A 26,634-nucleotide genomic window follows, 5' to 3' on the forward strand; every position below is an offset into this window, starting at 1 on the left:
AATAGTATTGGTCTTTTGGCAAGAATGTTTTGATGGTGGGTGAGACTTCCTCAAGCTATATACTAGCTGAGAGGACTTCAGTTCTAAAGGTCTGCTAACTCTGTTTGAATTCCATGCTTGCCAAATGACCTTTGAAAACTTGGGCTTCCCATGTAGTGACTTGTCCATAGTTAGAGAATATTACCGGGCAGATTGACTTAATTCCATTTCTTATTGCAAACAGATATATACAGACTAGGAGATGAGTTAATTAGTCTGTCATACTTAATGTTAAATCTGCCTCTAATAGTCTGATCTACTGTATAAAAAGAAAAAATTCCTGAGCCTAGAGGTGCTTGTTAATTCCATTTCTTATTGCAAACAGATATATACAGACTAGGAGATGAGTAATTGGTCTGTCATTCTTAATGTTAAGTCTGCCTCTAATAGTCTGATCTATTCTTACTGTATAAAAAGAAAAAGTTCCTGAGCCTAGAGGAATCACTGGATCATGGTGAATTCACCAATATAAATGACCCCATTAGACACTTACACCAGCCATAAGCCTTAGAGCTTTTTTTTTTTGAGACGGAGTCTTGCTCTGTCACCCAGGCTGGAGTGCAGTGGCACGATCTCAGCTCACTGCCAGCTCCACCTCCTGGGTTCACGCCATTCTCCTGCCTCAGCCTCCCAAGTACCTGGGACTACAGGAGCCCACCACCACGTCTGGCTAATTGCTTTTGTATTTTTAGTAGAGACAGGGTTTCACTGTGTTAGCCAGGATGGTTTCAATCTCCTAACCTTGTGATCCGCCCGCCTCGGCCTCCCAAAGTGCTGGGATTACAGGCGTGAGCCACCACGCCGGGTCAGAGCTTTTAAATTTGGTTGAGGACACAGTATCAATTTGTGTGGTAAGGCTTTCCACCTGAAACTGTAATAGGTAGGACTGCTTCTATATGAAAATGGCTATATTGATCAAAAGACTCAAAATGCCAACTTTTCAAAACTGGCAATTATCTAAGAATTTATCATCAGAAACTAATCATAGACATGCTTAAATATGTAGCCACAAAGATGCTCATCTTGCTTAATGGTAAAAAATTAAAAACAAATGTTGGGATGGGTGGGTTGCAGAATACTCATGTTATAGAAAGACATTTACCACATACTAACTGGTAAAAACAGACTATGAAATAGATCACAACCCTGTAAATGAAATAATAAATTCATACAGAAAAAAAGAGAGAATACTTTGGTAGGCTAAAACAGGGGGAGGATCACTCGAGCCCAGGGGTTTGAGACCAGCCTAAGCAACATATGGAGATCCTGTCTCTACAAAAAATACAAAAATTAGTCAGGCATGGTGGTGTGTGCCTATAGTTCCAGCTACTCAGGAGGCTGAGGTGGGAAAATCGCTTGAGCCAGGGAGGTCTAAGCTGCAATGAGCCATGATCGCGCCACTGCACTCTAGCCTGGGTGACAGAGGGAGACCTTGTCTCAAAAAAAAAAAAAAAGAAAAGAAAAGAAAAATGCCAAAGGTTTACAATGTTACCTTTTCGAGCTGAAAATTTGGGTAATAATTTTTGCTTCTCTCATTCTCTAAATTTTCTCCAATTAACATATTGCTTATTTCTGTTAAGAAAGAACAAAAGAACAAAAAGAACACCACCACCTTACTATTAATGGTTACTACTGAGTATGTGCTCAAGCTAGTACGGAACGGGATTTTCAGTCATCACATTTCTGCTACATGATTCTGCTCCCATGACCATAGGTAAATATCCAGAAAATGTTGTCTGCTATGTCAGAGATTATGTCTCCCCAAGAGAAGGACAGATTCATTCTCTCTGACTGACAGAACTTGTAATATGTCAACCCTAAACCTATGTATGGCCATATTCTGCCAGACTAATGGGAGGGAATGATGCAGACATGCAGAGAAAAGCAGAGGCAAGAGGTAGAGAGAAGGCACTGTATGGTTTCTGATAGCTTTTTAGTAGCCTGTTCCAGTCTTCTTTGAGGTCTTATCGAATTTTTGCTCCTAGGTCCTACAAGGCACTGATTCTTGTATCTTTTTTTTTTTTTTTTGAAACGGAGTCTCACTCTCTGTTGCCCAGGCTGGAGTGCAGTGGCACAGTCTTGCAATCTCTGCCTCCTCCCGGGTTCAAGCCATTCTCCTGTCTCAGTCTCCAGAGCAGCTGGGATTATAGGAACGCACCACCATGCCCAGCTAATTTTTGTATTTTTAATAAACACAGGGTTTCACCATGTTGGCCAGGCTGGTCTCGAACTCCTGACCTCAAGTGATCCACCCACCTCGGCCTCCCAAATTGCTCAGATTACAGGTAGGTGTGAGCCACTGTGCCCGGACTCTTGTATCCTTTTAATACATTTCCCTTTTATGCTTGAGCTGGTGAGTTTGTTTCTATTTGCAATCAGAATTTGGATACACTAGAGTTCAATGGATTGCAGAAAAAAACCAACAACCTACAAATGACTTTCAAACTCAGGAAAAGATGCTCAATCATTTACACTAAAAAAGTAAATGCACACTTTGGGAGACCGAGGTGGGAGGATCACTTGAGCCCAGGAGTTTGAGACCAGCATGGGCAACAGAGTGAGATCCTGTCTCTACAAAAAACAAATAATAATTAGCAGGGCATGGTGACCCATGCCTGTAGTTCCAGCTACTCAAGAGGCTGAGGCGGCAGGACTGCTGGAGTCTGGGAGATTGAGGCTGCCGTGAGCTACGACTGCATCACTGTACTCCAGCTTGGACAACCAGAGCAAGAATCTGAAAAAAAAAAAAAAAAAAAGGAGGAAGGAAGGAAATGTAAATGAAAATTATGAGATAACACTTTCACTTTGCAGAGTAGCAAAGATTTACAAAAACTAATGTAAACAAATTATACTGGCAAAGGAGTGCAAAAATAGGCACTTTCTTATTTTTGCTGAAGTATAAATTGAAAGGCAATTTTTACAATACCTGTTAAGATTTAAAATGCAAATATCCTATGACTGAGCAAGTCTACTTCTAGTAATTCAAACTATAAATTAACAGTGTAATGTACACAAAGACAATGTACAAGAATATTCACTAAGTATCGTTTGCAATGGCAAAAAAATGAATTAGAAACAACCTAAATATCCATAAAGAGATTGATTAAATAAATTACGGTTTATCCGTAAGTAGGACACCATACAGCTCTTTCAAAAGAACAAGTCTGACATTTTCTATAATAGTAATAATAATGAGATCTATATGTGATGATATAGAACAGTTTCCAAAATACTTTTAAGTGGGAAATGCAAGGTGAGTGCTGTACCCCACTATCTGCATAAAAAGAAGTAAGGAGGCATTCACACACAACTATGCAAATAATAGTTCTGGTTTTTTTTTTTTTTTTTTTTTTTGAGACAGAGTCTCGCCTGTCATCCAGGCTAGAGCGCAATGCTGCGATCTCAGCTCACTGCAACCTGAGTCCTGGGTTCAAGTGATTCTTGAGCCTCAGTCTCCCAAGTCGCTGGGATTACAGGTGTCCACTACCACGCCCAGCTAATTTTGTATTTTTAGTAGAGACACCATGCTGGCCAGGCTGGTCTCAAACTCCTGACTTCAGGTGATCTGCCCGCCTCAGCCTCCCACAGTGCTAGGATTATAGGCGTGAGCCACCATGCCCAGCTATACAAAGAATACTTCTAAAAGAGGTTCAAAAAACTAGTAATAAAGGTATCCTTTGAGAGCAGAATCAAGGGTTCTCTGAAGGGTCAAGCAGAGGGAGATTTACAATGTATACTTTTTATGTAAAAATATTTGAGTTCAAAACAACATTGAATTAACATATATATGTGTGTGTATATATATATAGACTGTAGGCCACTCATCCTATAATATAGGAGAATAGCATTCTTCAGTGGGATTGGAATAGGAATTCAGAACACTAACTTTGAGCCCTGGCTCTGGTACTAACTAGCTTTGTGACTAGGAGCAAGTGAGTTAACTGTGCCTCAGTTTTATCACCTGTAAAATACAGAATGAAGGGATTTATTAAATAATCATAAAACACTATTTCTTAAGAAAAAATATATTTAGAACTCCATTGGTCTTCTCATTTGTTTTCAACAGGAACTTGAGGCTTGCCTTCAATATGGCAATTAGATTCCTATGATCACTATATAGTAACTGATTATCAGGTAAGAGATAGTAGAAAATATTAGAAGAGACAAGTACTGAATGGCTGATTCCAACCTCAAAATGATGAACTTAATAAGTCTTAGCTATGTCTATTGCTCAGTGGAGTCTGGCAAAGGGCATCAATTTTTTTCAGACATGAACAACTTGCCATGTATGGTCAATATATCAGAAGACACTTGCCCAGTTTAATGCCATCCATGTTTCCTCTTGGGAACCTCATTTTGTAGGCAGCCCAGGCCTACCAAAATGGAAAATTAGCATCTATCAGGGGAAATGGCTCTTTCCAGGGAATTGTTATGGTAGGTGGTAATGATTTGGATCAGGACAGGATGCGAAAGCAGCAGCATCAGAACCACACTACCACACAATCATGAGTTTAAAAGTTTGGTATTTAGGCTGGTATGGGAAATATGGAAATCAGTATTTGGAGTAAAAGAGGGGGAAGAAATGGAAATTAGGTGTACTAGAGATCAGAATCAGACTGTTAAAACAATAGTCAGGAATACGAAACATCAGTTAGGGACCATAGAGTAAATATCACAATTTATTCATGAGTTGGGATGAGGTTGGGGCAGAGAGGCCCATCACAAGCAGAAAAGTAAGTTACTTTTCTCCAGATGAAAAGGGTTGAAGCTTAGCACTTAGCATACTGAGACGGCACATATACAGGTAACTCAAATATTTATTAGATGAAATTTAAGACCTGCTTAAGTTAGCTACCATATTAATTCTCTACCGAGTTCAAAAGTATTTCTGAGCCCAAACATACATCTAAGTAATTTTTTTTTCTTTTGAGACCAAGTCTCGCTCTCTCGCCCAGGTTGGAGTGCAGTGGCGCGATCTCAGCTCACTGCAAGCTCCGCCTCCCGGGTTCACGCCATTCTCCTGCCTCAGTCTCCAGAGTAGCTGGGACTACAGGCGCCCGCCACCACGCCCGGCTAATTTTTTGTATTTTTAGTAGAGACGGGTTTCACCGTGTTAACCAGGATGGTCTCAATCTCCTGACTTCGTGATCCGCCCAACTCGGCCTCCCTAAGTGCTGGGATTACAGGCGTGAGCCACTGCGCCCGGCCACATCTAAGTATTAATATGAACTTTTTCTACCTCAAATGTTTTCCACACTAATATTAAACTTTTGAGCTAGAAACAAGTTTCAAAATCATGTTGGGGAGTCAGGAAGAGGGCCGAAGGAAGAAAGGAGGAAAGAGAGGAAATTAAGAATGCTAAGGGCGGTTTGGCATAGTGGCTCATGCCTGTAATCCTAGCACTTTGGGAAGTCTAGGTGGAAGGATCTCTTGAACCTAGCAGTTCGGCACTAGCCTGAGCAACATGGGGAGACCCCATTTCTACAGAAAATAAGCCAGAGATGGTGATGCATGCCTGTAGTCCCAGTTACTTGGGAGGCTGAGGTGGGAGAATCACCTGAGCCTAGGAAGTGGAGGCTTCAGTGAGCAGTGATGGCACCATTACACACCAGTCTGGGTGACAGAGTGAGACCCTGTCTCAGAAAAAATAAAATAAAAAAAACATGCTAAGGGCACACTGAATGAAGGCAGAGGATGTAGTGCAGTTATACAGTATCATCATTTTTGAAGAATGTCTATTTTTAAAATTTTAATTAATTTTTTTTTTGAAACGGAGTCTCTGTCACCAGGCTGGAGTGCAGTGGTGCGATCTTGGCTCACTGCAATCTTTGCCTCCCAGGTTCAAGCAATTCCTCTGCCTCAGCCTCCTCAGCCTCCCGAGTAGATGGGACTATAGGCACACTCCACCATGCCTACTAATTTTTTGTATTTTAGTAGAGACGGGATTTCACCATGTTGGCCAGGATGGTCTCAATCTCCTGACCTTGTGATCTGCCCGCCTCCGCCTCCCAAAGTGCTGGGATTACAGGTGTTAGCCACTGCGCCCGGCCAATACAATTTTTTTGAGTCAGGGTATTGCTCTGCCACCCAGGCTGGAATGCAATGCCTGCTCATGGCTCATTGTTAACCTCAAACTCCTAGGCAAGTGATCCTCCTGCCTCACTCAGCCTCCCAAGTAGCTAGGACTACAGGTGCATACTACAATGCCTGGCTAACTTTTTCTTTTTTTTTTTTTTTTTTTTTTGAGACGGAGTCTTGCTGTGTCACCCAGGCTGGAGTGCAGTGGCGCAATCTCGGCTCACTGCAAGCTCCGCCTCCCGGGTTTAGGCCATTCTCCTGCCTCAGCCTCCGAGTAGCTGGGACTACAGGCGCCCGCCACCGCGCCCGGCTAGTTTTTTTTTTTTTTGTATTTTTAGTAGAGACGGGGTTTCACGGTGTTAGCCAGGATGGTCTCGATCTCCTGACCTCGTGATCCACCCGCCTCGGCCTCCCAAAGTGCTGGGATTACAGGCTTGAGCCACCGCGCCCGGCCTAACTTTTTCTTTTTGTTCTGTAGAAACAGGGTGTCATTATGTTGCCCAGGCTGGTCTTGAACTCCTGGGCTCAAGCAACCCCCATGACTTGGCCTCTCAAAGTGCTTGATTACAGGTGTGAGCCTACAGCCATTGTTTCTAAGATTTACTCCTGTGATTAGTCTCTACTGTTTTTTCCACACACCTAAGGGTTTACAACTGGCAGGGCAGATTATCAAAGCTTTCATGCTCTTAAATTGGCCTATATCCTCTTTCTAGGAAACTAATTACCACAGTGTTTTTAATATAATGCATTTTCGGGTTTTCTCTGTCATTTAAGAGACATGTGGGTATACAGGGAGAACTTCTATTATGGGTTGAGCTCTGGACAACACTTGGCACAGAATAGATACTAAAGGAACACTGGCTGATAAAGAGAGTATAACCTAACTGTACATTGTAGGGATTAGACTGCCACCACCCTAAACCAGAGTTAATCTCTGCATCACTAATGGTGGGACACCCAGATATGCTGTGACTCCTAATATGATGCAATATAATATACACATTACATAGGATTAATTCTAGCCATAAATATTTAACTTATATTCATCTAACTGAAGCTCATAGAACCAACTTCCAGTTTCCAGGAAACACAGCTAAATGATGCCATAAGGAAGCAATGAGACTGATCCAAAAGGTAGAATATTTTTCTGGACAACTTCCCCATTGACAAGTCAGAATCATGAAAAAGAAACTGTTTTGAAGTAAAAGAGATTTCATAGAGATAACCTGATGTAGTGAGTAATCGCAGTTCGGATCCAGGTTTATTAAAGAACAGTTTGGAAGACTGGGGGAGTCTGAATACAGGTTGCGTATTAGATAATATGAATTATTATTATTAACTTTAAATGTGGTAATGTTATTTTGCCTATTATTTTAAAAAGATGCATAGTCAAGTAAAAAATATATAAAAATTTAAAAAGAAATATATACATACAATAAAAAATAAATAAGATATATAAAATTTGAAAAAGAAATATGAATGAATGAATGAAAGCGAAAAGTCTGGGCTGGTTTGGTAGTCAACAGCATGCATGGTAATTAAAACCATGAAAATAGATGAGATAAGGTCACCTAGGCAAGTACATAAGGGAAGACAAAGAGATGTGAATCAGGCAGATAATATTTTAGGCTAGATGTAGGAGTAAGAACCATTAAATTGAAAAAGAGCAACTGGAGACATAGGAGGACCATGAGGAGAATGGCATTCCAGAAGCCAATGGAGATATTTCAAGATGGATAAGGCAATTAATAATATCAGATTCGAAAGAGCTCAAGCTGGATAAAGACTGAAGAGAGGCTAGCAAATAACAAACAGAAGGTCAGTGATGACCTGATTGAGAGGAGTTTCAGTAGAGTGACTGGAGCAGAAGTCAGAGGAATGAACTGCTGTTGAAGAAGTGGATTCATCACTCCTCTTTCAAAGAAGTTTGGAGTTTCTCAGAAAGATGAGAACCTGTACAAATAATACACATTGTTCAGATAATGAAATTCCTAGTGATTAATGCTAACATGTTGTGGGAATCAGGAGACCAGAGAGATCACTGGGTGAAACAGGAGTATTTTATTTAGGTGGCCACCAACTCAGCAGATGAACAGCCAAAGTCCAGCTGGAGCTATAATAACATTATCAGCAAAGCCCCCCAAAAATGGGTTCCAAAAGTAAGTATGAGAAAAACAAGTTCTTTCAGTGTCCCCCTAAAATTCTCTCCCCATCCCATCATTCTTTGTTCTGCTCTCATAACTGGTTTTGTAACTATTTTTGCGAGTTTGCAAAGGTTTTATAACTTCCTGTTTTTCTCTCTGTAACATGGCAAAGTCACAAAACATGCCTAAATTGCAAAAATCTGTCACAGTATAATTAACTGCCTTTCTTTTGCTTCTGCAAGCCTGGTTTCCCTGCCCTGCAAATTTCGCACCACTGGCTAGCCACCCCACTTCAGTAGCATAAATAAAAGTCAAGCCCTGTCTTTGTTCATTGCTCAGCCTTTAGATGTTCATCTGCTAAGCTGGTGGCCACCTATATAAAATCCTCCTGTTTCACCCAGTGGTCTCTCCAGTCTCCTAATTCCCACAGCAAACATGCAGTAACAGGTAAGTGAAAGAAGGGACAGAAGGTGATAACAGAGTTATAAAATAAAGGATTCCTCATGTAATGCCCACATAAAATAAATATCTGCTATCATATTTTTAAGAGTCTGCAAATTCAATAGAACTATAGTTTGGTTTTTATACTTGTCTCTTAAAGAAAGGTGATACTGCAATTTATAAGTAGATGTTTCACTGTGGAAATAGATTTGTTCCCTTAAAAACTGAATATAAAATACATTTTTGGAAATCAAATAATTAATTAGGAAAAGTATTTCTTTAAAGGAGTGATGGGACTGTTAGGCTGCAATCTGATTGCATTCAAATTATGTCTTTATAAATATTAGTAATAAATGTCTTATTTTGATTTTACAACATATAACCCTTGGTTCCTACTCTAATCCTATGAGATATGCAGGCTGAGTATTATTAGCCCCATCTGACCTCAGACCATTCTGTCTGCTACAGGGCTATTTGTCTTGGAAAAAGGAGTGATTTTCCCTTTAGAGGGATACTCTGTGTTCATACAAGTTCTCAAAGAGCTAATAGTCACATAGCTCTGAAGCTGTTTAGTTTTCTTTATTGATACATTATTCAAACTAGTATAAATTTTAAAAACAAGCTATCTCACAATATGCTGAACTGTAACATTCCAAAACAATGATAGTCAAAATTTAAGGTCAAAATGTGGTTTATGAGCTACGCTATAGTAAATTTACAGACAAAATGGAGATGGCTTAATAATAAACCAATAATAAACTAATAAAAATACTAGTTTCACAACAATGTAAATATACTTAACATTACTGAAATGTATAATTAAAAATGATTAAAACAGTAAAGTTTATGTTATATGTTTTTTACCACAATTAAAAAAAAACCAACACCAACATTAGCTTTGTTAGAATAATATTAAAAGGATTAAAAGGATAGTTTACTGTTAATATTTCTCACAATAGGCATTTCTTGCTTATTCACAATAAATATTCTTTCCACTATTAAGGCATGGAGATTATTTTTCTATAGTTCTGAATTAAAATCTATAGGTATTTTATAGAAATAACATTGGAAGAAGATACAAATATGCTACAATATTTAACTGCATTCTACCCCCTAAGCATACATTTTCTAAATTCTCTATAATGATGACATAATTTTCACATTCAGAAAAAAGATTTTTTAAAATTGAGATTGATATTAAATGTAATAACTGTGGCAATTAAATAAGATTTTAGGCCTGGATTTTACATCTCAGAATTCATTCAATGTATACCAGCTTATTTACTTCACCTCTGTATTTCATGCTTCTGTGTTAGGACAAAGGCCAGTCTGTGGATGTGCGAACATTTTTTTTTTCTTTTTTTTGAGACAGAGTCTTATTTTGTTGCTCAGGCTGGAGAGCAGTAAGAGCATGACTCACAGCATCCTCAAACTCCTGGGCTCAAGCAATCCTCCCACCTCAATCTTCTGAGTAACTGGGACTACAGGGCTGTGCCACCATGCCTGGCTAATTATTTTTAGTAGCAATGAGGTCTCGCTATGTTGCCCAGGCTGGTCTCGGAACTCCTGAGCTCAAGCGCTCCTCTACCTTGGCCTCCCAAAGTACTGGGATTATAGGCATGAGCCCCTGTGCCCAGGAGTAAATTTTTTTTTTTTTTTTTTTTAATAAGTAGAGGCAGTCCAAGAGAGCCTACTAAAGTCTTAGCTGCCCTGTATCCAAAGACTCTTTGGAAAGAAAAGTGGAATGGTTTGGGGCCCTACAAAGGTTACGAGAAATTAGTAGAAATATGTTGAGATACGCACAGTTGCAAAGACCCTTTGCTACACCGCTTGATAGCACAGAACAACAATAACAAAAAATGCTACTGTTGAATCTAGAATTCACTAGGAGAGACATTCTAGTGACTTATACAATCCAAAATAAATCTAAAATTATATACAGCCACAGGTAAACAGTGCATATAAATGACGACACTGAGATTGCATTCAGGAGGTTTAAAGACATTTTTAAAACTTTTGTTAACTATATTCGAAAACAGTCTTCTCACCTGCGTGGCCTAGTCCTTGGGGACATCATTTCATTCCCAAGTATGTGGTACCGCCGTGCTTCATGCAACAACTGATAACACTCAGGAGAATTCTGGATCAACTGGTCCACTTCAACTGTTTGAACAAAGTAGTTGGGATGCAACAGAGGGAGTCTCACATGTGTCAGGAGCTCATGTAACAGTGGTCTTCTCAGATCAACGGCACGATAGACCCAACGCATGACGGCTTCAAAAACCATCTCCTCTTTACCAATAACAAGTTCATCGCTACAAATATAATCAATAAGTTCATCTTTGTCAAGCTCAAGAAATTCTTCATGCTGGGATACATCCTCAAAAGTCTGTAATGCAAAATTTTTGCACTTTGTGAAGAGTGTTTTGAGTGAATGGGTATCAGCAAAGCGCTGGATTCCTAAGCAATTACAAGGATCAAGTTGCTCCTCCAAGAACTTGGCACATGCATCACGGAGAACACTAATCTGAAAGAGGCTTGATGTCTCAAAGAGATATTGTACATTCTCTGTAGTGATCTTCACCTTTCCAGTATAAACATACTGCAAAAAACATTCCATAGCTTCAGCTAAAATACCATTGATCTCAACCAACATTTCTCGGCTTTCCCTGTGGTCATTACAAAACATAGCTCTGAAGTAGCTGCTACAGGCTGAGAGCACAGCTCTATGGCAAGGAAATTCTTTTCCTTCCACACAAATGATAACATCTGTGAATAAGCGGCTATCTCGAAATTCATTAAATATCTGGAGTATGTTTTCAGCATGGGATGATCCTGAAGAGAAGTCAAAAAACTCATGACCTGTCAGAGATTTGGGGTCCATTTCAAAAACTTTACGCTTAGTTGCTGGGGAATCACGCACCCCAAGATCCTCTCTGTTTAGTCTGCGTCCCAATATTAGTACCATTGTTACATCAGTTGACTATATAATTGTTGAGAAATGACTGTTAGGGATCTTCTTTATGTGGCTAAAAGTAAAAAAAGGAAAACATTTCAATATGCAAAAAATTCAGTATTCAAATTACATAATTTCATTTTAATATAAACACTACAACAAAATCACATAATTAATATATTTCATATAGGGTACACAGCACTATCTCATGTTAATAAAAACTGATAAACAAAAATTTGCACTTGGACAATTAGAACATTAGGGGTAATTTGCAATAATACTCCTTAAGCTCCCCTTTTCTAGCTGAAAGGATACTATGTACTTCGTGAGTTACTAATCTTCCATTTCCTCCCCATTTACAGAGCTGAGTTTCATACTATTGACTGTAGAGTTAAGTCAGAATGGTGTAAGACAGAATTTGACTACAGTTAGAATTCTAACATAGTTATCTTTCTTTTTAAAAATCTTCTTTATTTTGAGACAGGGTCTCACTCTGTCACCAAGTTTGGAGTAAAATGACACGATCATAGCTCACTGTAACCTCAAACTCCTAGGCTCAAGCGATCTTCCTGCCTCAACCTTCTGAGTAGCTGTGACGATGTGTGCGTACTACCATGCCTCGCTAATTTTTTTACTTTTTGTAGAGATGGGATCTTGAACTCCTGGCCTCAAGCAATCATCTCACCTCAGCCTCTCAAAGTATTGGGATGACAGGCATGAGCCACAATGCCTGGTGAAATAATTATTATCTTAATATAGAATTCCTAGAGAGGAATTTAGCTATATCTATTAATAGCCTTTAAAAATATGTATATTGTTTGACCAGCAAGTCCTTTTTTTTTTTTTTTTAAAGTACTCTCTCCTAAGGAAATAATCAGAATTATGTGGAAAGATTTATCTATACAGATGTCCAATGCTGTATTGATAGAAAATACTCAAAATAGGCCAGGCGCGGTGGCTCAAGCCTGTAATCCCAGCACTTTGGGAGGCCGAGACGGGCGGATCACGAGGTCAGGAGATCAAAACCCCGTCTCTACTAAAAATACAAAAAAAATTAGCCGGGCGTAGTGGCGGGCGCCTGTAGTCCCAGCTACTCGGGAGGCTGAGGCAGGAGAATGGCGTAAACCCGGGAGGCGGAGCTTGCAGTGAGCTGAGATCCGGCCACTGTACTCCAGCCTGGGTGACAGAGCGAGACTCCGTCTCAAAAAAAAAAAAAAAAAAAAAAAGAAAATACTCAAAATAACCTAAATGCCCTGTAAGAGGGGATTGGTTAAACCACAGTACATCTTCTGGCTAGAACAAAGTCTATGCAGCCATTAAAAATTATATAGACTAACGACACGGGGAAGTAGTAACCACACAGTAAGTGAAAAAGTAGATCACAAAACATGCCAACAGAAAAAATAATGTATCTGTGAATCTAGGGATAGGATGTACATATGCCAAAATGTTTTATTTATCTTCTCTATTTTCCACCAAAATGTCTATTATAAAATGTAATATTCATTTAAAAATTTTTCATGCATGTTATCTAGGTCTTGTTCCCTTTCATTAATAGGAAACATCCCAAAAACCCCTCAGAAATGACTATCAGTAAGTAACTGATGGACTGAGGCACTTGGCTATAGCCATCAATTCTCTCTCTGTCTTTTTTTTGGAAACAGGGTCTCATTCTGTCACCCAGGCTGGAGTGCAATGGCGCGATCTTGACTCACTGCAATCTCCACCTCCTGGGTTCAAGCGATTCTCCTGCCTCAGCCTCCCGAGTAGCTGGGACTACAGGCACGTATCCACCACACCTGGCTAATTTTTGTATTTTTGGTAGAGAAGCAGTTTTGCCATGTTGCTCAGGCTGGTCTTGAACTCCTGGCCTCAAGGGATCTGCCCACCTTGGCCTCCCAAAGTGCTGGGATTATAGGCATGAGCCACGGTGCCCAGCCGAATTCTCTTTAATATTAATTTTAAGGAGATTCTTCTACTCTCTTTCCACATCTTCAGAAGTTGATACATGATTCAAAGTGTATTAGTAATTGGTTTAAGACCAAAGAGTATCTCATCTATTGCCATACTCTCAGAATTTCATATATCCCTTGTAACGTTCCCAACTTCTTGAAATATTTCAAGTCAGACATTCAGGCCTAAATATGGCAGCAAAAAGAAGGCAGCTAAAGGATGTCACAGATAATACAATCTAAAAAATGAGATGCCATCCTACATTCCCAAGCCACAAATAAAACTTGAGACTTGAAATTTAACAATATTAAGGCTGCATTTTGAGTACCCTGTCAAATATTAAATTGTACCCCACTTTTTAAGTGACACAAAGGGAAATAAAATATGCAATATCAAAATCAAGAAGAACTCATTCTCTTATATATGGTATTCTCTTCTTTTTTATGTTCTTATTTATCTCCATCCTCTCTTCTCACTGTAATGCCCCAGATATCCTACTTCCAATATTCACTAGATACTTGGAATTTTCATGAATTATCTCACTGAATTTACTTAATATTGCAGCTTTTACCATCATCATCATCAACAAATATTTATTATATGCCCACTATTGTCAAGATACTGTACTAGGCGAGGGTTTACAGAGATGTAAGATATTGTTATTGGAGTTTTTTGTTTTTGTTTGAGACAGGGTCTCCTCGTGTTGCCCAGGCTGGAGTACAGTGCCATGACCTCGGCTCACTGCAACCTCCGCCTTCCGGGTTCAAGCAATTCTCGTGCCTCAGCCTCCGGAGTAACTGGGATTACAGGCACGTGCCACCATGCCTGGCTAATTTTTGTATTTTTTTAGTAGGGACAGGTTTTGCCATGTTGGCTAGGCTAGTCTCGAACTCCTGAGCTCGAGCAATTCTCCCGCCTTGGGCTCCGAAAGTGTTTTGTTTTGAGACGGAGTCTCGCTCTGTTGCCAGGCTGAAGTACAGTGCTGCCATCTTGGCTCACTGCAACCTCCACCTCCCAGGCTCAAGCGATTCTCCTGCTTCAGCCTCCCAAGTAGCTGGGACTACAGGTGCGCGCCAGCACACCTGGATAATTGTTTGTATATTTAGTAGAGACGGGGTTTCACCATGTTGACCAGGATGGTATCAATCTCCTGACCTCGTGATCCACCCACCTCAGCCTCCCAAAGTGCTGGGATTACAGGCGTGATCCTTTTTATTTTTAATTTTTTTGAGCCGGAGTCTCGCTCTGTCCCCAGGCTGGAGTGCAACTCCAGTGCAAATCTCAGCTCACTGCAACTTCCACCTCCCAGGTTCAAGCGATTCTCCTGCCTTAGCCTCCTTAATAACTGGGTCTACAGGCATGCACTACCACGCCCAGCTAATTTTTGTATTCTTAAGAGATGGGGTTTCACCATGTTGGGCAGGATGGTCTCGATATGACCTCGTGATCCACCTGCCTTGGCCTACCAAAGTGCTAGGATTACAGGCATGAGCCACCACGCCAGGCTTTTTTTTTTTTTTTTAATAGAGTTGCAACAAAACATATTCAAACAAGATAAATAACAACATAAAGTAGCACAGACAATATGTCCCATCGGTACAGACAGCCTAGTTCCTCCTTAAACTTCTATTACATTTAAAAAACATCTCTTCCTATCAATTAGCACTTCAACTTCCTGAAGTCTAGGTGATAGGATTTTCTCTGGGCAGATATATGCTAGGTTATTCTGACCATTCGGGGAAAAATACATGGCTATAACAACATCTGAAGGACACCTAAATGATTGCATGCTACACAGGACCTTTTCTGTTTCTCTGTCTATCCCCCAATTGTGCAGGTAAAGTCAGAAAAAATCCAAGCAATTTTATCAGTCAAATGGAATAAGACTAAAGTGAAATAAATACTATTTTCATTTGAAATCACTAGGGTGGAGAGTCAGAGGCAGTATGTTGATATCTTTTGTTTGTTTGTTTCAGATGCAGTCTTGTTCTGTCGCCCAGGCGGGAGTGCAGTGGCACAATCTTGGCTCACTGCAAGCTCCACCTCCCACGTTCAAGCGATTTTCCTGCCTCAGCCTCCTGATTAGATGGGACTACAGGCACATGCCACCATGCCCATTTTTGTATTTTTGGAAGATTTTTGTATTTTTGGAAGAGACGGGTTTCACTATGTTGGCCAGGCTGGTCTTGAACTCCTGACCTCAAGTGATCCACCTGCCTTGGCCTCCCAAAGTGTTGGGATTACAGACGTGAGCTACTACGCCTGGCCACCCTCATTTCTAAGTTTTAAAAAAATAAAAATAAAAAATAAATTTCAAATGTACAAATATACATGCATTTTCTAAATACATAACAAAGCTTTGTGATGTAATATAATATTTATGGCAATGGAAGTTCATGGAGAAGGCCTATTTAAATGAACACATATAAAAGTAAAGATAAACACAAGACAATGCTTACTAATGGCTGGTTTTGGAGTAAATGTCAACAAAGTAACTCCCACAAATTTAGTTAGTAAAATTAGTTTCTCTTAAATTTGAGGAAATATTTTCCTCTACATGTATGTTATGGTCCAAACAAGCTAGATTTTTAACTTCAATCCAATTATGTTTTGCAGATTTTAGGTAACAGACTTGCCTGAGAACAAATAAAAGCTCTATTTAATTAATTTTAATACCTAAATGAATAAAAATGTATGAGTTTAAAATATTTTATTAGTTTTAAAATTTATTATCACTACTAAAAAAAGGGGATTTCTTACCATCTCTTTTAAGATTTTTCTGATTACTCAGAGAGTATTCATGTTTGCCTCATTACAGGTCATCCAACTTGCGTTATAGTTACCCATATATTTGTGTACATGTCTGGATGCATGTGCACACACACAGCTTAACATTTAAAACTCCATTTATAATGCATAGAATGACTTCCAAATTCCAGGCTCTCACACATGAGCAGTAGCATATCTATCAAACATGCTTTTAATTTGAAGTTATCTCAATAACTGTTTTATAAACAGAAATGTATCCCCCTTATCAAGAGAGACCACTACTGTGCCTGAATGTCAATTTTTTGTTGTTGTTGAAACTTCAAAAAGTTCAATGTATGTAATATCACAAGTAATTCAAAAAGGGAACATTTCAACTATGATAAACATAAACTGTGATGACATGGAATATAACTCATATTTTAATCTTAATGCCTTATTAATCTAGACTCAAATTATGGTTGAATTAGCTACAAGTCAGGTACCCAAATCAAGAACCTATTATTCATTCCAGCTTATCTAGTTTAACTTCTTACTGCATTTCAGGTTCAAAAAATTCACACAAGCGATTGTGACTTTGACTAGAGATACAATTATTGGTATTAACAACAATGGAAATTGTGAGCTTCTTCCTGCATACATTTTCATTTTCTCAATGTTTAAATGAAAATTTGTTCAGAATACAAAACAAAATAGCACATTGTAGGAACTAAGAATTTCCCTTTGGCTAGAATGGACAAGTAGGAAAACACATATAAAAGTATACTTTGTTTTCTGTATCCAATGATCTTACTCTAATTTTATTACATAAATTTGGGAACAGTGTGTTAAGTATTAATATAAAATTGATTAAAATTTGTATCAATTAAGGGTCTGTCTTTTTATGCTATTTTCTGCCCCTTATTTTCATAGTTGGCTCCTTGATTTGTTCACTGACAAAAGAGGTCTTCCTCTCCACTACTTTTACCCAATAAAAAATGGAAAATCCTGGATTAGAACACCTATAAAATCACCTTGCATTACAAAGTCTTCAACAGCAATGAGATATTTGTTTACTGCTCTGTATGTAAAAGAGACTATCTCATAGATCTTTGCAAACAGCTTCAGACTGCTGCCTCCTGACTTTCGGGCATCTTGACTTCCTCTGGACTTTCTGAGAACTCTCCCATGACTGGTCTCCATAATGACACCAAATGTAAACACGTCCTATGTATAAATTATTTGCATAAGGGCATCTTAGGAGTGTGAGATTCATTCAGAATATATCTTTTGGGCTTCCAGATGTAATTCGCTAGTTTTTGCCTTCCCATTTTATACAATAAAGTAATACAAAGATTAGCTGGGCGTGGTGGTGGGCGCCTGTAGTCCCAACTACTCAGGAGGCTGAGGTAGGAGAATCGCTTGAACCCGGGAGGCAGAGGTTGCAGTGAGCTGAGATCGCACCACCGCACTCCAGCCTGGAAACGGCAAAACTCCATCTCAAAAAAAACAGAACAAAAGGAAAGAAAAATGTTATTCTATCTCAAAGTACGGTGTCTAATATAGGTTCAGGATTGATCAAAATGAACTCATAATGTATAATCAAGCAAACGAAACATAAGATTACAGATTGAGCCATTGTAGCATTTTTGCAAATATCACAGCAGAATTATTCCCATCAGGAAAAAGTAAATAACTAAGTAGGCATCTCTAAACAAAATTAGTAGGAAAAGTTTCTTTCCAAAGAAACACAATGACTGAAAGTTGTATCTACATGAGTTAATGGATGTAAGTTGATCAGACAGGAATGAGGCTCTCAGGAAAGCATAGAAGAGTGGGTAAATATTTAGTAACAGAAATGATTGTCACACTGCCGTTTTTTGTGATCGTAAGCATAGAGTTGTGCCTTGTTACTCTGATTGGCTTAAGTGATCTCTGGTTAAAGAAAGGAAAATGGTTTAAATTCTCTAATGACAACGTTTAGATAGTTTATACATACTATAAATATACCTTTTTAGCATTTGGTTGATCAAAGCCCCAGTCAAAATATGTGTGTTGTTTTAATTTCCACACCTAAAATAAAGGAAGAATAGCAACATATAAATCAGATAGTTGTCAGTTCATGTACAGTTGTCATTATTTACTAATATGTTGAACAAAGTTTTTAGTAAATTCTAGTTTCTGACTGCAGTTCATTTTTGTATAAAAAAAATTAGTGAATAACATCTCCTTAAAGCAAATTAATAATTTAATGCTATTTTACATAACTAGTTTTCTTATTTATCAACTTCCTTGAGAGTTTTTTTGTTTGTTTGTTTTTTGAGACTGAGTTTCACTCTTATTGCCCAGGCTGGAGTGCAATGGCACGATCTTGGCTCACCACAACCTCCGCTTCCCAGGTTCAAGCGATTCTCCTGCCTCAACCTCCCGAGTAGCTGGGATTACAGGCATGTGCCACCATGCCCAGCTAATTTTATATTTTTAGCAGAGACAGGGTTTCTCCATGTTGGTCAGGCTGGTCTCGAACTCCTGACCTCAGGTGATCCACCTGCCTCGTCGTCTCAAAGTGCTGGGATTACAGGCATGCGCCACCGCACCCGGCACTTGACAGTTTTATCCTGGAGTGTTATCCTGCAGTAAAATTTCTTGAGTGAAAAATGAGTAAAAGAAAATTCATGTCAATAGCAAGCTAATGGTAGCACTGAAAAAACATGTACTCTGTGATAATTCTGCATTGGATATTTGAAGAGTGTCTGGAAATTGATGTTTCATCCAAGTTTGGGGCCATGAAATAATTCTAAGAGTTAGCAAATAATTATTTTTTAATGTTTTAATATATAAATGTATATTTCCTCTGCCTTGAATCTTATAGAAACGTAATCCCCATATCCCATAGAAACCAACTAATTCAGCACAATTCCTTTTATTTATTTATTTATTTGGTGGAAAGGGATAAGAGGAATGCTTAAGAGAAAATACCAGAACCTTCAGCTGTGTACAGAATAGCAATAGTATTTAAACACAAGTGGTTCTGGTTTCTGGCCCAGATATCTTTAAATAGAACTTGTAAATTCTTAACAAGTTTAGACAAATTCAAAAGTTCATTCCAAAACCAAATATAAATGACCTTTTTTTAAAAACGTGTACACACAAACACATATGTATACCAGACTGTGTTATGGTCATGAAGTGAATGCTATCCTGTGTTTCCTTATTTTCAGAAGTGAGCCTGACTTGTATGTACCCTTGGTAAAAAAATATTGCAACTAGGGCAAATTTGGGAACTGTTACTCCCAGCTAAGTAAATCTTCCTTCCCAATGGACAATAAGATCCTGAATCAATGTAGGGATTCAGGTCAATTCAGGAAACATTTATAAAGAACCTAGTCTATGTCTGTCACTGCGTAGCAAATACTGGATTCAGATCCAATTTTGGACTCTGTGGGGTTGGCTAAGAGTAGAGCCAAACAAGAACTCCAAGACTGGTACTAAAATAGATTCAAATTCTTAGCAGGTGCAGATTGGAATACAGCCTTTTATAACCAATCTGGTCTAGAATTATACCTTATGGGGTAGAAAGCATAAGGCAATTCACCTGGGCATTTTCTATGGATTTTTAGGTAATACCAACCTAATCGGTAAGGGTAAGGGATGGAAGAGAGAGGGTACAAAGTCTGAAGGAAATGTGTAATATCAGAATCAATCTACAGCGTGAGTTTGTACTCAAACAAGCTTATGTTTCCTTTGGCATGCAGAAATTCTATACAAAGAGGTTACTAACAGCCTTAAAGATAGTATGGATTAATGAGGGGCTTCTAAAAACTAATACCAGAAAATGAAGGAACCAACAACATCCTGACTAGCGTAGCCCCTAAAACTTGTAGTAGCGAACTGCTGCATGCTATGTTCTACGCTACTCCATTTTCTCAAAGTTAACCTTGAAAGAACATCACAGGAGATGACAAGAAAGTTTAACCAAGAGGTTTATCTTGAAAGATATATAGTAACTCAAAAGAAGGAAAGCCAGAAAATAATTGCAATATAGTAAATCTTTTTTTTTTTGTTTTTTGAGACGGTCTCACTCTGTTGCCAGGCTGGACTGCAGTGGCGCAATCTTGGCTCACTGCAACCTTTGCCTTCTGGGTTCAAGTGATTCTCCCGCCTTAGCCTCCCGCCTAGCTGGGACTACTGGTGCGCACCACCACGTGTTTTTAGTAGAGACACGGTTTCACCATGTTGGCCAGGATGGCCTCAATCTTTTGACCTCGTGATCCACCTGCCTCGACCTCCCAAAGTGCTGGGATTACAGGCATGAGCCACCGTGCCCAACCAGTACATCTTTTATTTTAAAAATAACCAGAAAATTATATATAGTAAGGTACTACACAAAACCAAGCAAATTTTTATACATTTCAGATATTTTGACCCTATAGTCTCAAAAGCTAATTTGATTTTTTAATATCATAATTTTTAAAAAAATTATTTTGCACTATCAAAATTTCAGTTTAAAGAATTACTCTGCAGCAGTGGTTCCTGAACCATGTTTTACAAATGTAATGTTTAAAGCCCAGCCTTCAAGCTATTTTCAACATTTCCAGTTTCTTAATGGAACCACCAAGCCCATATTTACCCACCATGAGATAACAGAAACCGGCTGGGCGAGGTGGCTCATGCCTGCAGTCCTAGCATTTTGAGAGGCTGACGCAGGCGGATCACGAGGTCAAGGGTTCGAGACCAGCCTGGCCAACATAGTGAAACCCCGTCTCTACTAAAAATACGAAAAAATCAGCCGGGCCTGGTGGCGGGCACCTGTAATCCCAGCTACTCGGGAGGCTGAGGCACGAGAAACGCTTGAACCTGGGAGGCGGAGCTTGCAGTGAGCCGAGATGGCGCCACTGCACTCCAGCCTGAGCAACAGAGACTCTGTCTCAAAAAAAAAAAAAGAAAAGAAAAGAAAAGAAAAGGTAACTAGTTGGTAAGAAACCAACTAAAACCTTGAGTTTCTTTGGATAGAATGATAGCAACTAGGGATTATCCCATGTTTATTAGAACCTCAAATGCGCAATACACTGTATGACTTTGCTTGATGAGAAACAAAAGAGATAGCTGTTGATGACAAATTTTGGAAAGCTTAAACAACGTGTCAGACTAAGCAATATGGTTCTTTAACTAAAAAAGACTACTACTGTCTCTTAAATCACAGGAAAAAAAACCCCGAATTTCTCCAGTGTTTCTCTCCCTCAACTTAAAACTGGCTACTGATATTCTCCAACTCTAAAGGAAGAAAAAAATTTGCTAACCATCAGACATCACACCTGGTATACCAAGGTGCCGCATTGAGCCTACTCATGCTTCTGACTAGACTTGATGTGTAAATTTAATGTTGTTTGATTTTATCTTGCTAACGTTTCTTTTAAGTATTTAATGCATTGTTTTATTCTATAATCAAAATACTTATAGATATATGATATGGTTATGTTTTCTGATAGCAAAATGGTTTTGGTTTTTTATTTATTTTTGAGATGGAGTCTCACTCTGTCACCCAGGCTGGAGTGCAGTGGCATAATCTTGGCTCACTGCAACCCCCACCTCCCGGGTTCAAGTGATTCTCCTGCCTCAGCCTCCTGAGTAGCTGGGATTACAGGAGCGTGCTACCACACCAGGATAATATTTTCTGTGTTTTCTCTGTTTTTCTTTTTCTTTTTTTTTTTTAAGTAGAGATGGGGTTTCACTACGTTGGCCAGGCTGGTCTTGAACTCCTGACCTCGTGATCCACCTGCCCCAGTCTCCGAAAGTGCTGGGATTACAAGCATGAGTCACCACGCCTGGCCTGGTTTTGGTTTTTTAATTAAAATTAAATCTGCAAGGATGCCAGCAAGGAGCTCTGCCACCTGAACAAATTTGAGTTTTTTTTTTTTTTTTTTGAGACAGAGTCTAGCTCTGTTGCCAAGCTGGAGTGCAGTGGCGCAATCTCGGCTCACCACAAGCTCCGCCTCCCGGGTTCACATCATTCTCCTGCCTCAGCCTCCCGAGGAGCTGGGACTACAGGCGCCCGCCACCACACTCGGCTAATTTTTTGTATTTTTAGTAGAGACGGGGTTTCTCCGTGTTAGCCAGGACAGTCTCCATCTCCTAACCTTGTGATCTACCCGCCTCAGCCTCCTAAAGTGCTGGGATTACAGGCGTGAGCCACTGTGCCCGGTCACAAATTTGAGATCTAATATTTTACATGACTTCTCTATGAATAAAAGCACGTAGTCAGTAGTTTATATTTACCTTCGTGGTGACACTAATTATTTACAGTGGTAGCATTTGGAAACCTCAGTTACGAGTAAAGCCCACCTTTTTTTTTTTTTTTTTGAGATAGAGTTTTGCTCCTGTTGCCCAGGCTGGAGTGCAATGGCACGATCTCAGCTCACTGCAACCTCTGCCTCCCGGGTTCAAAGGATTCTCCTGCCTCAGCCTCCCAAGTAGCTGGGATTACAGGCACCCGCTGCCACACCCAGCTAATTTTTGTATTTTTAGTAGAGACGGGGTTTCATCACGTTGGCCAAGCTGATCTTGAACTCCTAACCTCAGGTTATCCACCTGCCTCAGCCTCCCAAGGTGCTGAGATTACAGGCGTGAGCCACCGAACCCAGCCAAAGCCCACTTTTAAAACATCAGTTTAGTAGTCTTTAAGATGTGTCAAATGTTGAAAAATTTTAACTCTGGGATGATGAATATAGGCAGAGTGCCAAACTCTTCAATTTAAAAAAGTTTGCTTAACTATTGTATTGTTTATTTTTTGAGACAGGGTCTCACTATGTTGCCCATTCTGTTCTCAAACTCCAGGGCTTAAGAGATTCTCCTGCCTCAGCCTCTGGAGTAGCTGGGATGACAAGCAAGCACTTAATGTGTTTTTAATAGGAGAAACAATAGCAATTTTTAAATGTCAACAGTTGTCAAGTGGCTATATACTCTCTAGTTGTTTCAGTCACACCAGAAGTAAATTATACAAAAATGCATTTTTCATATGTACACTTGTGAAGATATTTACTGACATTTTTCCATTATACAGTCCGTACCCAAATATTTATTGAAAAAAGTGTCCCAAATTTCTAGGTAAGACAAAAGTTTAGACAAAAACAACTGTGGTCACTTATTTGATAAATAGTATTTATTTTTCACAGGCTTGACCTCTGGGTTTTAATGAAATGGGAGAAAAACAAGGAAGTTAAAAAAAGGTTACTGAAAAAGCATTAAGGTTCAACAACCCGGACGAAAGCCAGGAAAGTTTAGGTTAAAGCTGGTAGTCAGCCCTAACTCAGATTATTTCTTCTTCCTGTTTAGAGACTTAAGTTGCTGGCTTTGTTTGAATAAGCAAGCCTTTACTGAGTGATGTTTTTACTTCTTCAAAAGTTTAGATGATTACATTTTGTACTTATTTAGATACATTAAATACTCTCAATGCACAAGTGATGAGGCAGTTCTCATCACAGGAGCTGCTCATTCTGGTGTAACCATCTCCTCTGGAATTTTAAAGAATGCATAACCAATGGGAACTGTTCATATTCAATTCCTGCTTCATCCAGGGGAGCTCAAACTTCCTTCTACAAAAATGTATTAAGTCTCTGCCAGGCACGGTGGGTCACGCCTGCAATCCCAGCACTTTGGGAGGCTGAGGCGGGCGGATCACCTGAGGTCAGGAGTTCAAGACTAGCCTGGACAACATGGTGAAACCCTGTCCCTACTAAACATACAAAAACTAGCCGGGTGTGGTGGCGGGCGCCTGTAATCCCAGCTACTCGGGAAACTGAGGCAGGAGACTCGCTTGAACCCGGGAAGCGGAGATTGCGGTGAGCTGAGATGGCCTGAGTGACAGTGAGACCACTCCACTCCAGCCTGGGTGACAGAATGAGACCTTGTCTCAAAAACAAAACAAGTGTATTAAGTCTTGAGTGAATTCCTACATCTGCAGAAGAAAATCTGAGAAAACGCAAATACCCTATTAACTCAAGAGAATACAAAAACCATTTTCAACCCACTATGGCTAAAAATGATTGGTCTTAAAGATTTTATTAACGTCACCTTAATTTATAATTTTAAAATGACACAGTTGCAACCCACTTCTCAAACATTTTGAATTACCACGGGAATTAAAACATAGAAGTGTGTGACCTAGAATCCCTCAAACAAGGAAAACAACTCATCCAAGACAAGTATGGAAGAATTTTTACCTTTTAGGGGAGCATCTTTAACCTATCTTTTTTAAATGGAAGAAATCTGCTTTTAAATCTCAGCCAACAACAAGCAGATTTTTAAAATCTATTTTACAACCCTAATAAAAACGAACCTCCTAGCTGGTGGACCCAGTCTGTAGCTGCAAATACAAAGACGTGATTTTTGAAAAGCTGCCCACAAGAGCAAGTGATTAATCATTAAAATCCACTAAAATCAATTGTGAACAGCCACTGCCTCAGGGGCGACCGCAGGGCCCCCTAAGATGTGGCACTGTGATCTATATTTAGCTATCTAAACACGTTTACGGAACTGGCAACAACGAATTCGCAGGACTTCCTGAGCACCACCCCGGCAGATAACGCGACACTAGTTAAAGGGTGTTAATTTTCCGGTCCTCGGAGGGCGGGCCACGGTTGCCGACCGCTGCGTGCCCAGAACTGCCTGCAGGATCAGGCAGCAGCCGCGGCAGCCACGGAGGCTCCCAGCCACACGCCGCAGGGGCGGGAGCGCGCGCCGCCCGCATCCGCGCCGCCAGGCTCCACTCCGGCCGCAGCTGCAAGAGCAGCGAGAGCGCGCGCTCCCGCGCGTCCTACAGATCACCTTCAAGGGGGCGGGAAGAATGACCCCGGACAGGCCCACCTAGTGACAATAAAAACTCGCCAATAAAAACTCGAACTCGCCCTCGGGTACCGCCCACAAGCCGCCGCAGGCGCCCAATCCCCGCCGCGTTAACAGTCTTCACCCGGGGTGTCCAGAACTTGGGGGCGGGTCCATTAGGAACTAAATTAAGAAACCAAGTCCTGGAGTGGTAAGAAGGTGGGGAGGTTAGGCGGGGACTGCGGCGGCTGAACGCCCGCTCCCCCGCCCGCCCTGGCTCCCCCGGGACGGCCGCAGCGAGCCCGGTGTCGCGATCGTGGTAAACAAAGGCTCGCAGGGGACGGGGGCGGGGGTAACGGTCAGGTGACAGTGCCGAGCGCATTTCGCAATCGCTTTAATGGGGCTTCGCTGGCCCGCTGCCCCGGGAACCCCACCTTGACCCCGTCATTCCTCCCGGACAGAACCGACGGTCGTCCCACCAAACGGGAAGGCTGGATTTGAGGCGGTCCCACTCCCCCGCGCTTCCTGAAATAAAAAGCAGCGCCCCGTTCGCAGCCCATCGGCAACAAGCAGCACCCCCGGCGGCGCCCGGCCCCGCGGCGACTAGGCGACCGCACCTGCGGCTACCCCCAGTCCCGGCGGCCACCCCCTCCCACCTCGCCCTTGCCAGGCCGCGCCAGCCGCGCCACGGTTCCGGGCCGTAGTGCCAGGAGGCGCGAGCGCCCTCCCTCAGGGCTGTAGCTACCGAGCGGGGAGGAAGAACCCCCAGGGAGACCTGGAGGCCCCTCGCCTCAGAAAGGGGCCCTGCAGACCAGCTGCAGCCTCTCCGCAGACCGCCAATCTGGCTCCGAGAGGCCGGCCGCCGCTGGCTGCCCTCCCGCAGACACCCCGGTGGTCAGGACCGCCGCCGCCCCTCCGCCCCTGAGGACTCAGACTCTGGCCGGTTCCTCGCTTTTCGGCCGGTCCCGGAGCTGTCACCCCCGGTACCTCTCGGCGAAGGCTGGAAGCAGCCAGCAGCGGCGAACCCCGCGGTTCCTCAGCCGCCGGCGGCGCAGCGCACTCTCCAGCGCCGGCGTCTTCTCCAGCCACCAGTCTCTGCCGCAGCTCACAACAAAGGAAACATGTGACCCTCCGGGCCAAAACACTGAGCGTCACCGACCCCTGGCCAATCCGGGTGGGCGTCCTCCGCCCCGGGGGACCCCGGGAGATGTAGTTCTCGCTTCCCGGTGACCTCCGGGGCCACCCGGGGCTCCAGCCATGGGGTGGGTGTCGGGCGCCAGGAGGACTAGACCCACTCCAAGGGCTGCTGACTCAAAAACACTGTTTTAAGTAGAGATAGTTAAAAAAAAAAAAAAATGCCTTTTGTGTAAGGAGCCGAGTGAGAAGCCGAAGTCGTTTGTTTCTTTCCCTCAAAGGCCCCTGCCACGTCCCAAGGAAAAAGCCCGCGATCAGCCCTTC

General features: G+C 41.2%; 1 protein-coding gene across 6 annotated transcripts in view; it reads right to left on the minus strand.

Moving 5' to 3' along the window:
• The window catches only part of KLHL24 (kelch like family member 24), a 52,115-nt gene extending 25,821 nt beyond the window's left edge, over positions 1–26,294 (minus strand). For 3 of the 6 annotated variants that reach the window (XM_021934619.2, XM_021934615.2, XM_021934618.2), the window contains exons 1-3: positions 26,164–26,293; positions 18,367–18,429; positions 10,751–11,731 (exon numbers count right to left, since the gene is read on the minus strand). In XM_021934619.2, coding sequence (XP_021790311.1) covers positions 10,751–11,670 — 920 coding nt within the window. In that variant the 5' untranslated portion in view covers positions 11,671–11,731; positions 18,367–18,429; positions 26,164–26,293. Of the gene's footprint in view, positions 1–7,947; positions 8,071–10,750; positions 11,732–18,366; positions 18,430–25,610; positions 25,702–26,163 lie in introns of all 6 variants that reach the window. The other 3 variants (XM_021934620.2, XM_021934616.2, XM_021934617.2) reach the window with 3 other exon arrangements.
• Positions 26,295–26,634: the final 340 nt, after the last annotated feature.

This window comes from Papio anubis, chromosome 2 (assembly GCF_008728515.1).
Source record: "Papio anubis isolate 15944 chromosome 2, Panubis1.0, whole genome shotgun sequence".
Classification (NCBI taxonomy): domain Eukaryota; kingdom Metazoa; phylum Chordata; class Mammalia; order Primates; family Cercopithecidae; genus Papio; species Papio anubis.